This window comes from Poecilia formosa, unplaced genomic scaffold (genome assembly GCF_000485575.1).
Source record: "Poecilia formosa unplaced genomic scaffold, Poecilia_formosa-5.1.2 Scaffold4, whole genome shotgun sequence".
Taxonomy (NCBI): domain Eukaryota; kingdom Metazoa; phylum Chordata; class Actinopteri; order Cyprinodontiformes; family Poeciliidae; genus Poecilia; species Poecilia formosa.
Window position 1 is genome coordinate 568605 of NW_006799943.1, and position 15339 is coordinate 583943.

General features: G+C 40.0%; 1 protein-coding gene across 1 annotated transcript; it reads right to left on the reverse strand.

Annotated features, from left to right (window-relative positions):
• Positions 1 to 7307: 7307 nt before the first annotated feature.
• cyp26a1 (cytochrome P450, family 26, subfamily A, polypeptide 1) lies at positions 7308 to 13363 on the reverse strand. Its single transcript, XM_007558427.2, has 7 exons — positions 13050 to 13363; positions 12064 to 12288; positions 11421 to 11702; positions 11058 to 11207; positions 10789 to 10923; positions 9038 to 9184; positions 7308 to 7992 (listed from the first exon to the last, which is right to left on the reverse strand). The coding sequence occupies exons 1-7, from the start codon at positions 13236 to 13238 to the stop codon at positions 7651 to 7653; spliced, it is 1470 nt and encodes a 489-aa protein (XP_007558489.1). The 5' UTR covers positions 13239 to 13363; the 3' UTR covers positions 7308 to 7650.
• Positions 13364 to 15339: the final 1976 nt, after the last annotated feature.

A 15339-nucleotide genomic window follows, 5' to 3' on the forward strand; every position in this document is an offset into this window, starting at 1 on the left:
CTTTGTCCTTAAGTGGTTTGTACAAACCAGGAGAACTTTTCTCACTGATGTGGGAACATTTCCAAGAATAATACAAGTTTACCAGGGACCGGACGGTGATATAAGGAATTGTGTGTTAACTGAACTGAACATTTGAACTCGTCTAATTGCAACTTCAGCATAGCTGAACTTGGACAACAAAACTGATGGGACAAAACAAACAAAACAAACAAACAAACAAAAAAGATGGATTCATAAAATTGAATCCATCCAATCACTGCTAAACAAGTCCATGACCTTGTTTAGCAGTTCCACAGCAAATGCAGTGACGTCATAGAAAAAAAGTCTGTTCCATGACAGAACACAAAAAATTTATTTAAGGACTAAAATAGTGTTTTCTAAGATATGTCCTCTTTAAGTTCAGCTCTAAAATCTTTACTTCTTCTGTGCAGAGCAGCCTGTTACCTCCACCAGTGTGTGAGGAAGTGACCTCTGTGTGTATTTGTAGTGTCTAAGCTTGACACATATGTGAACAGATACTGCAAATATAATATAAAGTGTTTGTAGGTAATCACAAGTCTTTCACTGTCTTAAACATACAGTAGCTTCCAGAAGTATTCACACCCCTTGAATTATTACATATTTTGTCACATTACAAACCTAAATATATTTTATTGGAATTTAATGTCAAAGACCAACACAAAGTGGTTTTCTGTTGTGACATAGAAAGAAAATTATGCATGATTTAAAATATTTTTTTCTTTTACAACTAAAAATCTGAAAAGTGCGGTGGGCAAAAGTATTCAGCCCCTCTGAGTCAACACTCTGTGAAACCACCTTCTGCTGAAATTCCAGCTGCTTGTCTTTTGCACTTTCTTCTTTGCAAAACAGATTTCACCACAGATTCTAGATTGAGTTTATGTCTGGTATTAGACTTTGACTGGGCCATTCTAACAATAAATGCATGTTTTGTTTTAAAGGATTCCATTGTAGCCTGGCTTTATGTTTAAGGTGGTTGTCCTGAAGCTCAAGTCTTTTTCAAACAGGTTTTCTTCCAACATTATCCTATATTAATCTCCATCCATCTTCCCATCAACTCTGACCATCCTCCCTGTCACTGCTGAAGAGAAGCACCCCAGAGCATGATGCTGCCACCACTGTATTTGTCAATGGGGTTTGTGTGTTCAGAATGATGTGCAGTGTTAGTTCTCCATGTTTTGCATTTTGACCAGAAAGTTTCATTTTGTTCTGGTCTGACCAAAGCTCCTTCTTCCACATGTTTGCTGTGACCAACATGGTTTCTGGAAAACTGCAAACAGGATTTTTATGGTTTTCTTTTAACAATGACATTCTTCTTTGAAACCACATTAGTGCAGTGATGACTAATAGTTTTACTGTGGACAGACCCCTCCCCCCTCCCCTGAGCTGTGGATCTTTTTATAAAAAATGTTTTGAATCATCCTCAATTCTCCTTCACAGTTGTAAGCCACTTTGTTAATTCATGTTAATTTCCAATAAAATATATTCATTTGGTGGTGATGTGATAAAATACAGAAAAGTTCAAGTGTTATGAATACTTTGGTAAGCCACTGCACCTGATGGATGAAAGGTGGAACCTCTGAGCTAAGATAAGGTAAGCATTTGATCATTTTTTTTTCTTAAATCTATTTGTTTTCAAACAAAAATGTGACATAAGATAACCAAATAGATTTGCAGATCAAAATAAACAAGCAACAAGTTGAAAACAACTGAGTCTTCACTCCATGGCTTCTTAAAAGATCTGAAACCTGAGCATCACAGCACCTCCAGGACCTCCCTGCTCCCCCTCCTCTTTCTCCTCCCCCTCCTCTCTCTCATCTCTATCCTCTCCCCCGACCCATAAAAGTTTCTCACATGTGTGAAAAGCTTAATATGACTTCTTGGCCTGGAATGGTGCGCTCTGTGGGAGGTGTGACTGAAACATGAGTCGTTCACAGACTGTCGTCCCACTGCAGGACAGGACGACCGCTGACAGCTCCAGCTGGAAAATGCATCACGTTTCAGCAGGCAGGATGCTGAGAGGGTTACTCTGGTTTGATAAATGTAAGATCTTTTCAATTAGTTAAGAAAGTGCTCCATATGAAACAACTTTATGTTTATTTTGACAGAAGTAGTGTTTCTAAAAGCTGTTTCCCTCATTGTGCTGTGAAAGGGCTGCAGCAGCAGAGGTGACATCCACACTGATCTCTGCCCTGCAGGTAACCTCTGTCCTACTAACCTGTATTTATTAACCATCACAGGCCAAGAGTTCAGTCAATCTGTGACACTTCTGATTTATTGGCAGATTTATCAGGATGTATTTCTAAATAACACTCACTGTCTGATCCTGGGTCACATGACAAAAACAAGGCAGAGCAGGGAACTTCTGAGTGGCTCTGAAAGTGAGAGGAGGTTTGGGGGGGTCAGAACTTGAAAAAGGGGGGCGCTGTTGAGTAAACTGTGGAGTAGGATGCTTGTGGTTTAGTTCTGCAGAGCAAGTGGATTCATAAATACAGCAAAGGCTCTTTTCTAAATCAGATAGATTCCAAAAATTGACATGGAGGCCCTTAAAATTGCTGAAGCTCCAATAACACGGAACAAATTATTAAAACTAAGAAGTGGCAAAGCATCTGGACCTGACGGGTTCCCCATTGAGTTTTTTTCTAACTTTTGGACACAATATTATCATTTAATCACAACAACTTATACGACAATTTATGTTTCAGTAAAATTAGTTTTTGTGACAGGCCTACTCACATTCACCAAAAACATCTCGACAATCTTTAACACTTTTGGGAAAATATTCTGTAGACTGAAGAGAAAAAGAGAAACGTTTTGGGAGGTGTGTGTCCTGATAGAGTTGATGTAAAGCTAACACACCATTTCAGAGCTAATCCATCAGAATCAGCTTCATTCACCAAGTCTGATGCACACAAACAAGAAATGTGACTTTGGCTCTGGTTTGCTCTCAATAACAGACATTTAAAATATAAATAAACAAAAAAGAGAAAATGAAACAAAAATTTCCTTTCTTGCAAATATGAATATAAACAGTATTTTTACAAAAGAGGAAGACAGGGTACATGTGCATGGCATTGAGGATACCTGTACACACAGTGTGTGTGGGAGAACCATCTCAGGTCCTGAGAACAAGAGCAGGCGTGATCTACTGTAGACCTAATGTTACTGACTGTGTGAGGGCAGGCAGTGTGTGTGTGTGCGTGTGTGTGTGTGTCCACTGTCTTGAGCAGGTCTTGATCTGTCTTGAGCTGGACTGTCCAGACAGCTGTGTCCACAACCTGGTTCTGGCTCAGCAGTGGACCAGCTGAGCCTGTCTGCATGCAGACTCATTGCTGTCACTGGGATCACCTGTGAACTTCTAACAGTCCACTGAGCTACAGAGAGAACACACCTCTAGGAGGCGCCAGTGCTGATGATTCTTGTTTATTCCTGGGTTAGGTGGAGCAGGAGGGGTGGAGGTGTTCTGCTTTCTATGTTCATTTTGAAGCTATTTTTGGCTCTGACTCCACTGTGCTGCTGCAGTGGAAGAATGACAACAGCCTTCTGTATTTTGTCACATTACAACGACAAACATAAATATATTTCATTTGAATTTAATGTGAAAGACCAACACAATGTGTGATGCAATTATGAAGTAGAAAGAAAATTATACAGGATCCAAAACATTTTTTACAAATAAAAACCTGAAAAGTGCAGAATGCTAAAGTATTCAGCCCCCTTGAGTTTGTACTTTGTGGAACCACCTATTGCTGCAATTCCAGCTGCTAGTCTGTAGGGTTTGTCTCTATCAGCTTTAACATCTACTGACTGAAATCTTTTCCTGTTCTTCTTTGCCAAACTCCACCCGGTCAGATTAGATGGAGAGGGTTAGTCAACAGCAGTTTTCAGATTTTGCCAAAGATTCTTGATTGGGTGCATGTCTGGACTTTGACTGGGTCATTCTAACACATGTATTCGGTGGAGCGTGATGCTACCACCACCATATTTGTCAATGGTGTTTGTGTGTTCAGAATGATGTGCAGTGTTAGTTCTCCATGTTTTGCATTTTGACCAGAAAGTTTCATTTTGTTCTGGTCTGACCAAAGCTCCTTCTTCCACATGTTTGCTGTGTCCAACATGGCTTCTGGAAAACTGCAAACAGGATTTTTATGGTTTTCTTTTAACAATGACATTCTTCTTACCATTCTTCCATGAAACCACATTAGTGCAGTGATGACTAATAGTTTTCCTGTGGACAAATTCCAGAAGATACCAAAGTGCTTCACACTACAGTCATTCATCGTATACACATTCACACACTGATGGTGGTAAGCTACATAGCTGCACTGGGACACATTGACAGATCCATGCCATTCAACGGGCCCCTCCAGTCCCTCTGACCACAACCAGCAGACCGAGTGTTATTTCACCAAGACAAGACACTTCACCAAGTGCGACACAATGACTAAATGTAAAGTTTAAGCAAACAGTTATATCATGTATTTATCATTACTGGCCAGTATAGTGTTCACACCAGTCACATTACCTATCCCATTACACATCACAGCAACTACAAGTTGGTGTGGTTGTTGGAGAATCTGATGCATCAAGGAAACAGATAGACCTTTTCTAATCAGAAGCCATGTTACCACTGCTGTTACCGAGTGCAACTTTTCTGCATCGAGTTCGCAAAGCATTTTGCTGACTTTGCTGGTAAAGAACTTATTGGGTTTACTTCAATGAAACTTTACACGTATTTTCCTCTTTTATGAGCCCAGCAGTCATTAAATCTTTAAAAGACAATAAAATTATATAAAAGGTACAAACTGTACCTTTTATGTCATTAGGCCCGAGCAGCTAAGAGCTGCGAAGGCCTATTGTAATTAGTTATTGTTCTTGTTATTGTTATGTCATTGTTCTGTCGTGCTGATAAGGATTCCTCTTTGACATTTACATTTAAGTGCCACATTCTGCCTTATAAACACTGACGAGCCTCATCAGTGAGGAGAACAACCTGGGAAACACAAACCCTGCCTTCTGTCCCAGCAGTAAAGTTTTAACATTTACCAGACTGCACTAAAAACATGCAATGTGCACAGCACACTCAAAGGTCTCTGATTACCTCACTAGTATATACAGAGAGGTCAAAGGATTTAACAGGTGCATGAGACAATAGAGAGCAATACTCCTTTGATCAGGAGCCAAGGAGGAAACAAGGGCTTTCTCTGTGAGCAGAACAACAGGTTCTTCTACCTGGGAGAAGGAAATGATCACACTGTGTAAAGTTGTAAATATGTCCCCATATGTACCTGCAATGAATATTCAGGAGGTTTCTTCTTACTCTAAAGTGGAGATGTTATACCTCACCACTTCTCTTCGTCTGCTGTGTATTTCTATTTCTCTTGAAGTCTGTTCCAGCTCTGCTTACAGCAGCAGGCTTATCACAAACAGAGCAGAAACACCTGGACCTCTTTCTGATTGTTCTTAGGATGAGAATAATCAGAAGCCACAAATACGTCTTACTGCCAGAGACTGATTGGCTGCTGACACTTCTGCTTTCTATGCCTGTTTTTCCTTGTAGGGTCACTCTGTGTCTGTCTGCAGTGGTCTTGGAGTGAGAGGTGGAATACAAGCTGGATGGGTCACCAGTCTATCGTTAGGCAACACAGAGACACAAGGATGCTGGACGACACACAGGATAAGCAATTCTTCACACACAAACACACACACATAGGCACGCACATGCACACATACACACACGCACACACACACACACACACACACACACACACACACACCTACATATGTAAGGGCAATTTAGAATAACCAATTGANCACACACACACACACACACACACACACCTACATATGTAAGGGCAATTTAGAATAACCAATTGACCTAAAGCTCATTTCTTTGAAATACCCAGACAGAATCCATGCATACATGAAGTGCAACTCCATCCACAAATGCCCCAGACCAGGATTTGAACCAAGGACTCTTCTTGCTTCAAGGCAAGCCTTAATTCAGCGATATAAAACTTTGGAACTTTTCAAGGGTCTCCAGTTCCTCCCAGCATCTCTCTGGACCTGAGCTGGTCACTGACCGACCATCTGACAGAGGCAGCAGGGACGACTTCCTGCAGCAACTTAAGCTGCGCTGACTTGATTCCAGCTGGAAACAAACATTTGCACAGTGGGTCCTTCAATATTCTAATGTGGATGCATTTATAGATTTATGTTTGAAAATGCATTTAATTTTATCCATGTACATGCAACAAAAATATGGCTGCACCCATTGACTCTTATAAATGCTGCTCTTGTTTTTTTGTCCCCCTAGTCCTAAAGAATAGTTTTGTTGCAGAGTGTATATGTGCCTGAACTTTGATTACATTACAAGTGGGGCCTGAAGTCACATTGTGTGGACCCTCAAATCCAGAGAATGAAGTTGATTCTGGTGATTCTGAGATTGGTGGCACAACCCATCTGTTTCCTTAGAGGCCAGCAGCCTCCGTACCATGAAGTCTCTTCTATGAATCAGTTTGCTGCCCCTGGCTGATACAACTACAAACACTTTATGAATTTAAAATCTTAATTGGATTCACACTATAAAGCATCACTTGTGGAGACCCCCAAAGGGTTGAGTGCTTGGGCCAATTTTCTTCATTATATAATAGAACATCTGAAAGAAATTTGAATATTGCATAAAAGTGCAAATGTTCTTGATCAGCCAGCAAACTCCCCTGACTATCAACACTGTAGAAAATCTAATGGCTGTCAAGAAGATGAAAGATGCCTGACCCAACGAGGCAGATGACCTCGTACGGCAGCTGTCATAGCAACCCACACAGGATGATGACTCCATGCCCCTGTCTGATGAGATTCACATTTTTTTTACTGAATTTTGAGGTTTCTTTACTTGTAAGCCATAATTATTAAAACTGCAAAAAGAGTTTGAAACATTTTACTCTGTGTAATAAATCTTTAAAATGACATTTCACTTAAAATGACTGGTAAGAAAGATTGCACTTTATTCAATATTCTTGAATAAATAAATATTTGCTGAAATGTACTAGTAAACTAAGGTCCAAGTTATCATCTTTTAACTGTTCATTATCAATATTTGGCCATAATTAGATCTTTTGTCTTTCCTTAAAATGGATTTCTGCTCTCAGCCCAGCATGTGGCTCTGCTGCTCTCCACGATGAATTCTCATCAGTTCAGTTAAACAGATTTCCAAAGAATCATATTTATCTAGAAATTAAGTACTGGACCAGTAAATTAAGTGTGGAAAGATTTCCATCAACTCCATGTGGACTGACCTGAATTAGCACACACCGTTTTATTTAAATAAAAATCTCATTCAAAAGCAGACAAGATGCATAAATACCTTGAGCCAAGACACAAAATGTATATCAACATGCTAAATTATGTATGTATAAAAATCCTACAGATAAACCACTGATATGATTAAGTGTTTATGTAACCCTATAGTGCTTTTTGTTTAGTTCTCAAATTAGGTGAATATACCTATAGATATATTTACACAGTCATAAAAAATACATGAATATACAATATGTTCAAAAAGACAGCAGACAGGGACTGCCCATCAGGAAACCATGTTCAGATTTACAGAACTACTAATGTCCAGAACCTCTAAGGATTTTTCATGTAGCTGCTGAATTTGGTTGGCAAGTTGTCCACAGGATAGACGGTGGGTCCAGTTTTCATGGTAGGGGGTCCGTTTAAGAGGGTCCAGTCACACTTTGTGACCACTTCTACCAAGAAGATCTTCAGTAGAACCTTAGCGAATTCCTTTCCCACACACATTCGAGAACCTCCACCAAATGGTACGTACTGGAACCTGGAGGAGTCTGCAGAGGGTTCGGTCAGGAAGCGCTCAGGCTGAAAGTCGTCTTTGTTGGGGAAAATCTCAGCAACATCATGAGTGTCACAGATGCTGTAGATAACGTTCCAGCCTTTAGGAATCTGGTAGCCCTGAAATGTTATGGGACATTATCAAAATTGTGTTTTTGTTAAACAATTACTTATAGCTTTAACCACTGCTAAAAAGACAACTCTTATGAACTGGAAAATGAGAAGCACCTGACATATTGGAATAATGTACTCACTAAATATATTTCAATGGAAAATAACTTTTGTATAATAAATTTTATATTATCCTGACTTATAAATAACGTTTGTCTTTTCCCATCTTTTAGTTATCTTTTTCTTTCTGGATTATTCTTTCCATCTCATGTAGTTCCTGTATAATATATAACAATCACCACTTAGTACAAATAACTATTAATTGATCCATCATATGTTTATATTTACCTCTCACAGATAATTTGGTTCATTATTATTGTGATTATTATTACCTGATTGTTGTTTTTTAATTACTCCACACACTGATAGTGTTATGATCTGTGTTTTCTGTGTGGTTATTTTTGAGGTTTTTCTGTGTTTTAGTTTTCCCCTGTGAGTCTGTCTTCCCTCTTGATTGCTCCACAGATATGTCTACTTACCTGATTACCCTCCCTGTGTATTTAAATCCACCTGTTGTCTTTGTCTCTTGTCGGGTCCTTGTCTAATGTTGACTTACGTGCGGCGGTTTCTGTCGAGTTTTCCAGTGGTACTGTGAAGTCCTGGTCAACTAAGCTCCATGTCAGTCTTCGCGACAGTGCTACCGGTACTAGCCGTGTGCTTTAGTTCTCTCCCGGGCTGCCTGTCTTGGACTGTCTTTGTGCATTATTGTCAGCATTAAATCCATCATTTCACTACAACCTGAGTTCAGCCTGCGTTCAACCTCACCACCACCCACACCTTATGACAGAGTCATTCAGATCACCGTCACTGCTTACATACTCACACACATTAATTTTCATTAACACACAATACTTTTTAATTTTTTCCCCCACTAATGTAATGTACCTTAATGTATCTTTTATTGTGATGTAAAAATATCAAGTTATCTTAATTTCTAAAAACTGGAACTTTCAGGTTGAACAAAGGAGAATCAAATGATCACCGAGTCACTTACATTCAGTTCAAATGTTTTGAGAGCCACTCTGAAGCCTCCAGGGACAGGTGGGTTGATCCTCAGCGTTTCTTTGATCACACAACTTGTGTATTTGAGCTTCTCCAAAGATTCAATGTTCAGACTCTGGAGGTCCATCCCACTCTCCCCCTGAACAGACAGACATGAGGGACCAGACAATGAGCAGTTACTCTTTTAGAACAAACATCTTCATAGATTTAGTCAACGTATGACTACACATCTTGTATATCTTAGTCAGCAGCAGCACAGAGTTTCTGTTAAGATTTAGTTTCATACTAGCTAGCTTTACCTTAGGTTATTCTGAGTTTCCCTTCAGCAAATTCAGTTTGTCCTCCTTTCTAGAGGTATGTCTCTCAGGCCGACAGCAAATTGGAGTAACTGTACTCTCACTGAGATTTCTTCTTTTTCAAACTTTTATTCCTGCCTTTCTGGGGAAAAATATTGTCTTTTTTTTGGACAACCATTCTTTCTTGTTTTGAATGCTGTGTAGTTGGACTGATTTTTGGCAAAAAAAATTAGTCTAATACAAACAATTACATGAGATCTTTCCTGCCAGCAGCCATCACTATCTACAATAACTAAAGAATTTTAATTAATGAGTTATGACAGCTTTGCGATGATTAAAAATATTTTTTAATTTTAATTTTAATTTTTGACCCAAAGGTACTTAGTATGCATCCCAATGTGCATGACAACTATCAACCAGATTTAGGGCTGAGCTGAAGATGGATTTTCAAAAGTCAAACAAGTAAATAAGCCTCTGTGACCTGCTGGTCACTGAGGCTTTAATTACTTTTAATTACATTAAAAGTAATTAAAATTACTTTTAATGTTGACTTCTAATTTCTTATTTTATTTGTCGGAATAACTGAATCACTTTAAAGCAGGATGGAAACCAAAGTGATGTGCAAAGCTCAATAAATCAACATTGATCCCTTCTGCTCAGGTTTCCACAGTTAGCCAATGGATGTGTTAGCATGTATTAGTGAATCATGCTAACGCCTTTGCAAGCATTCCATCTCCGTTTCATCTTCGAATGCTGTAATTGTTCTATAGATTAATTTTAGCATGTGTGAACAATTCAAATGTACGTTGTCCACCATCAGTTCAGAAGCAGGCTTGCTAGCAAGAAGACAGTCGAAGCACGGGGAAATTTGACGGCTTTAATATGAAAAAAATGTGAGAACTGACACATGAAGTTGTTTTGCAAAGAAAAAGAAAAGTTCTTTCAGGTACGTATATTTCACCAAAGGCCCAGGCTGTCATATCTAATCTCTCATACTGGTGGTGATGTTGTGGTGAAATATTATCCATAGGATAAAGTTCTAAGTGGAACATTATCCATGTAGATCTAGGATGAGTTATTTTTTATTTGGAGCTCTGCAGATCAGACCAATTAGCTCTCCATCTCTCTGAACTTTATTTTTATAGAACAGCATTGAAAAGTTTAGCTGTGGTTTTGAGTCATGTCAGGAATCCATTTATGTTGATTCACTGTTTGGCTGCTAATTTAAACATTTTCAATGATCTGTGGCCGTCTCTCTGCTCACACATAAACCCTCAGCCAACTGGACTCCACACCTCAGCAGGTGCCACTGATAAATCATTATGTTTTTGAAATAATTTAAGGGTTATGCAAAAATAAATCAATTATCATTTGCTGACAACTGCCTCAGTCAATCAAAAAGCTACTTCAACTGATATTCAGGCCAAAGAAAGCACAACACATTTACTTTGTCCCATAACTCCTGCCTCAGTTTGTTCACAGCTTCTGGGTTCAGGCCCAGAAACATGATGAGGGACGTGGCTGTGCTGGCCGTGGTTTCATGGCCACCAAACAAAAGCTCTGTAGCAGATTCCTTGATGGCCTGGACACAGAAGGCAGACATGTTGAATTATTCAGAGTCAGGGCAGAAAAAACAAACAAACAAACACACTCTGACAACATCTTTCCAGAGATTTGTCTTTCCTGAACAATGCTTTGATTAGTCATCTTCATTACCTGCATATTGAAGGGCTCTCCATTCTTCTTGCTGCTGTCTATGAGCTGCTGCAGGGCATCTGTGTGTTTTGACCCTTTGTTTGACTCCTCCACCTTCATTTTGATGTTCTCTTCAATCTTTGAGTGGATGAAATTTCTGGCCCTCAGACCCTACAGGACAGAAGAGGAGAAGATGGGATGAGGGGACAAAAATAGATGTGAGGACAGACTTCTGATTAAAACTTCTTTTTGGTTAGCTCCTCCTAGGTGGGATGTTAAATAAAGCACACTGTTCTGAGGTTCATGTTTACACCAATTCACTCACATGAAAGTGTTTCACAGTAAGCCAGTTACATGTTCACCGTGTTAACCTGACGCTCTTACCCTGTACAACCCACTGAATGGGACGTCGATGGGCAGGGAGAAAAGGTTTCTGATCATTTCTTCAAATGCTTCCACCAGCTGCTGCTCATCTGTCCGGATCCGCTCCGGGTCAAAACCCAGCAGAATCCTCATGGCTATGCGGAACATCAGCCGCTTCATTTCAGGATACACCAGCACACAGGGGTCTTGGACCAACCAGCTTTTGACTGCAGTATGCACTTCCTCCTGGATGACGGGAATGTAGAGCTCTAGCGCTTCCCTGGAGAAGGCTCTCAGGATGGCCTAAAGCAGCAATTCAGTGGATGAAACTCAACTTCTACATGGGACTCAGTCTAAACACACCGAGGTCATCATTTCAGCAGAAACATCAGATTTCTTTACAATGGCTTATGAGAACCCAATTGAGATTAATATTCTTTGGCAATAAAACTCTTTTTAAAATCTGATTTCAAAAGAAACTGCTAAATTCTGGAAATGCTTCTATAGAAACAAACATGTATATTGTTAAATAAAGTTACTCATTTGAGGGTGATATTGTGTAATAGGTATGGAACTTTGCATGAACTTGACTTTAATGTTTGTGAATTCTAATGACAGGAAACAGATGTGACTCGCTCTGGATACTGGAAAGTTTCAAACTCACTTTCTTCTTGGTCTTGTGCTGGGAGCCGTGCATGTTGGAAAGCGTGTCCATGCCCAGGATGGTGCGGACGGAGGAGGGCCACTGTGCAGACACCAGCCTGTGCTCCCCTAGCAGGATGTGCCTGATGTTCTCCGCTCCGCTCACACGCACCGTGGGGTTCCCGAAGAGGTGAGTGCGGTAGATGTAACCGTACTTCTCTCGCTTCATCCTCAAAAACTTTCTCCTCTACAACCACAGGAACACGACAGGCTCAGTGAGAAAACTGGAGAAACAAAACTTAATTGTTTTAAGTTTTGTGGTGGATTTCCTCATCAGAAAGTAAAACAAAACAACAACATGGTTATTGGTTTTCTTCTTAAAATACTAAATATTACCTTGAAATGTATGCAAATTTATTTTGGTCTAAAACTCGTTAAGATTTTTGGATCAAAAATATATATTTTTATTTTTTATTTTACAGTTTTTATGGTTCAAGATATTTTTAAAGTATTGAGCACCGGGTCATTTTGAATTATGCTACATTTATAGTGTTTGGTAAAAAGCTGACTCTCCTCACTGTAACCAGAGCAACATAGTAGCAAATAAAGTTGATTAAAAAACAACAACACAAAAAACAAATTGTTTTTCATTCGTTTTTCATTCTTTATCATATGAAAAAGAACAATTTTCGATTTTTCATATTTCTAAACAGTCACTGTATACATCATAAAAACTATAAACAAGCTTAATTTTAAAATCAACACACATCCAAAACATTAATGTTTTGATTATATTGTATAATATAATAAATCACACCATGCAGGGCAGAAAGGATTAAGAGGGAATTCTGCAACATTAACCAAGCTGGTTATGGAAACTATTTAAAAAAAAAAAAAAAGAAAAGAAAAAGAAAACCCGTACTTGTCCCAGTTTTTATCTCCCTCTCTATGTGCGGACACCGAGGTCCAGCAGGTGCGCTGTCCTCATGCCGGCTGCACTGAGCCTACCTGCAGGACGAGCTGCAGCGTCTCTCCGATGAACGGTAAGCCCATGGAGCCGGGCGGCAGCGGGCTCGGGCAGCTTGGGTCTCCGCCGCGTATCATGTAAATCTCCCACAGCTTGACCGCCACCAGGAAAAGCAGGACGGGCAGCACGAGAGTGCACAGGAAGGAGGCCAGCAGTGTGCTCAGAGCCATGTCGGTTCGGTTCGGTCTGTCCGCCCAGGTGAAGCGGCATCAACATGTGAGGCTGGCCGCTCCTCCTGCCGCCTTTTATAGGCCTCGCCTCACCTTCTCCTCCCTCACATGAATTAGTTCACTCAAAGTTCATCTTTAATTGTGGCAGTGGCTCGGCCCCGCCTACAGTCTGTATTGGCTGATATCGTTTGTTTCAAGGGCCACATTTTTAATCCTAATGCACGCAGGACATTCCGCGGTGGATTTCACTGAGAAATATTCCTTGTGACAATGAAAGCGCGTCTCTTTTGTTGGCCGTGAAAGCAGCTAGTTTACAAACTCATTACCTTAGCTGAAGAGCCACTTGTAGGACCAACGGTCATGCCTGCAGGCTGAACAACATTCAGGAGCAGAAAGGTGTTAAGAAGCACATTCACAAGCTTCTTACCAAATGAAAATGAGGCTCTAATCCCTCTCAACAGGGTCTCTGTGACTCAGACTGCATTTGTAAATAATTAGTCTTTGTGGGGTTTTTTGGAAGCTTTTTTCAGAGTGCAGGCTGAGCTATCTTTGTATCTTACTGAGACATTGACCCACAGATTATCAAGCAAGTTCTCATGAATGAATAGAGAAATGATAGTGTGTCACTGGAAAGAACCGCTGTCCTCTACTTGACTCTGTACCTCTATCAAACTGAACGTCATTGAAATGTGGAAGGAGACGTTAAACTGCTCGTTCTCTCTCTCTCTTTCTCTTTCTCTCTCTCTCTCTGTTTGTGTGTGTGTGTGTGTTATAAAAATGGTATCTCTGTGAGTTCAAACTTGGGTCAACACCGACAGGCGGAGGGGATGCCCATATCCACACAAGTAATGTTGAGCCCAGAATTCTCTAAAACCTGCTAAAAGTCAACATTGCTCTAAAAAAGATTTCTTGTTTTTGCTTTTTTTGTTGTTGCTAAACTTCTACATCTTTGATCATCAAACATTTTTTTGGTTGTATTGCAAAGATAACCTGAGTAAACTGAAATGTAGTTTATGTATGGCCCTTATGTGAAAAACTATGTCAGTGACATGTATCAGTCTGGAGTCATTTGGAACAGCAGAAAATCACAGAGAGAAATGGTGTTGATGAATGTGGATCAGTGGAAAACCTTCCCAGGAGTGTCTGGTCCACCAACATGACTCCAAGAGCTCATCAGAGACTCATCCAAGCACTAACTAAAGCACCTAGAACAACAGATTTTTTTGACTTAATAAAATCATCCATCCATCCATCTATCTATTTTCTTCCACTTATCTGGGGTCGGATCACTGGGGTAGCAGCTTAAGAAGGGAGGCCCAGACTTCCCTCTCCCCAGCCACCTCTTCCAGCTCCTCCGGGGGATACATTTATATTAAATTTGTATTAATTTAATTTATTAATAGGGCTGCACAGTTGTCACAGTTGGTAGCACTGTTGCCTTGCAGTAAGAAGGTTCTGGGTTCAATTCCCTGTAGAAAGACCCCGGTTTTTCAACATGGAGTTAGCATGTTCTCCCTGTGCATGCTAGGTTCTCTCTGGGTACTCCGGCTTCCTCCCACAGTCTAAAAACACGACTGTCAGGTTAAATGGTCTATCTATATTCTCCTTAGGTGTGTGAGTGTGTGTGTGCATGGTTGTTTGTCCTCTGTGTTGCCCTGTGATGGACTGGTGACCTGTCCAGGATGACCTGTCCAGGGTGACCCCACCTCTCGCCCGTTGACCTCTGGAGGTAGGCACCAACACCTTTCATGATCCCTTTAGGAATAAGGGCATAAGATAAAGAATGGATGAATTCATAAATGTAAATAGATAAATTTATACATCAAATACAAATTCATATTTATATTAAATGTATATTAATATGTGTATATAAATTTTTATTAATCTGACAGAAATTTCTACAAAAACATTGTTCCGTGGAACAGTATTTTTGTGCAACAAAAATAAAGCTGAAGAAATCAGCTTCATTTAGTATTTTACGTCACTTCAGTAAAGTCTCCTCATCCTCCTGTGCATTTCTAACTACTGAATAAAAACATAAATGCAACACGTTTGTTCCTGTTCTGAGCCGGCTTGTTGAGCTGTGACAACACTGTACAAA

Excerpts from the sequence above, each read along its gene's own strand:
- cyp26a1 (XM_007558427.2), bottom strand. The coding sequence starts at position 13,238 with ATGGCTCTGAGCACACTGCTGGCCTCCTTCCTGTGCACTCTCGTGCTG. Across the intron at positions 12,289-13,049 it reads CGCTGCAGCTCGTCCTGCAG|AGGAGAAAGTTTTTGAGGAT; the intron begins GTAGGCTCAGTG and ends CTGTGGTTGTAG. Across the intron at positions 7,993-9,037 it reads TCAAAACATTTGAACTGAAT|GGCTACCAGATTCCTAAAGG; the intron begins GTAAGTGACTCG and ends ATAACATTTCAG.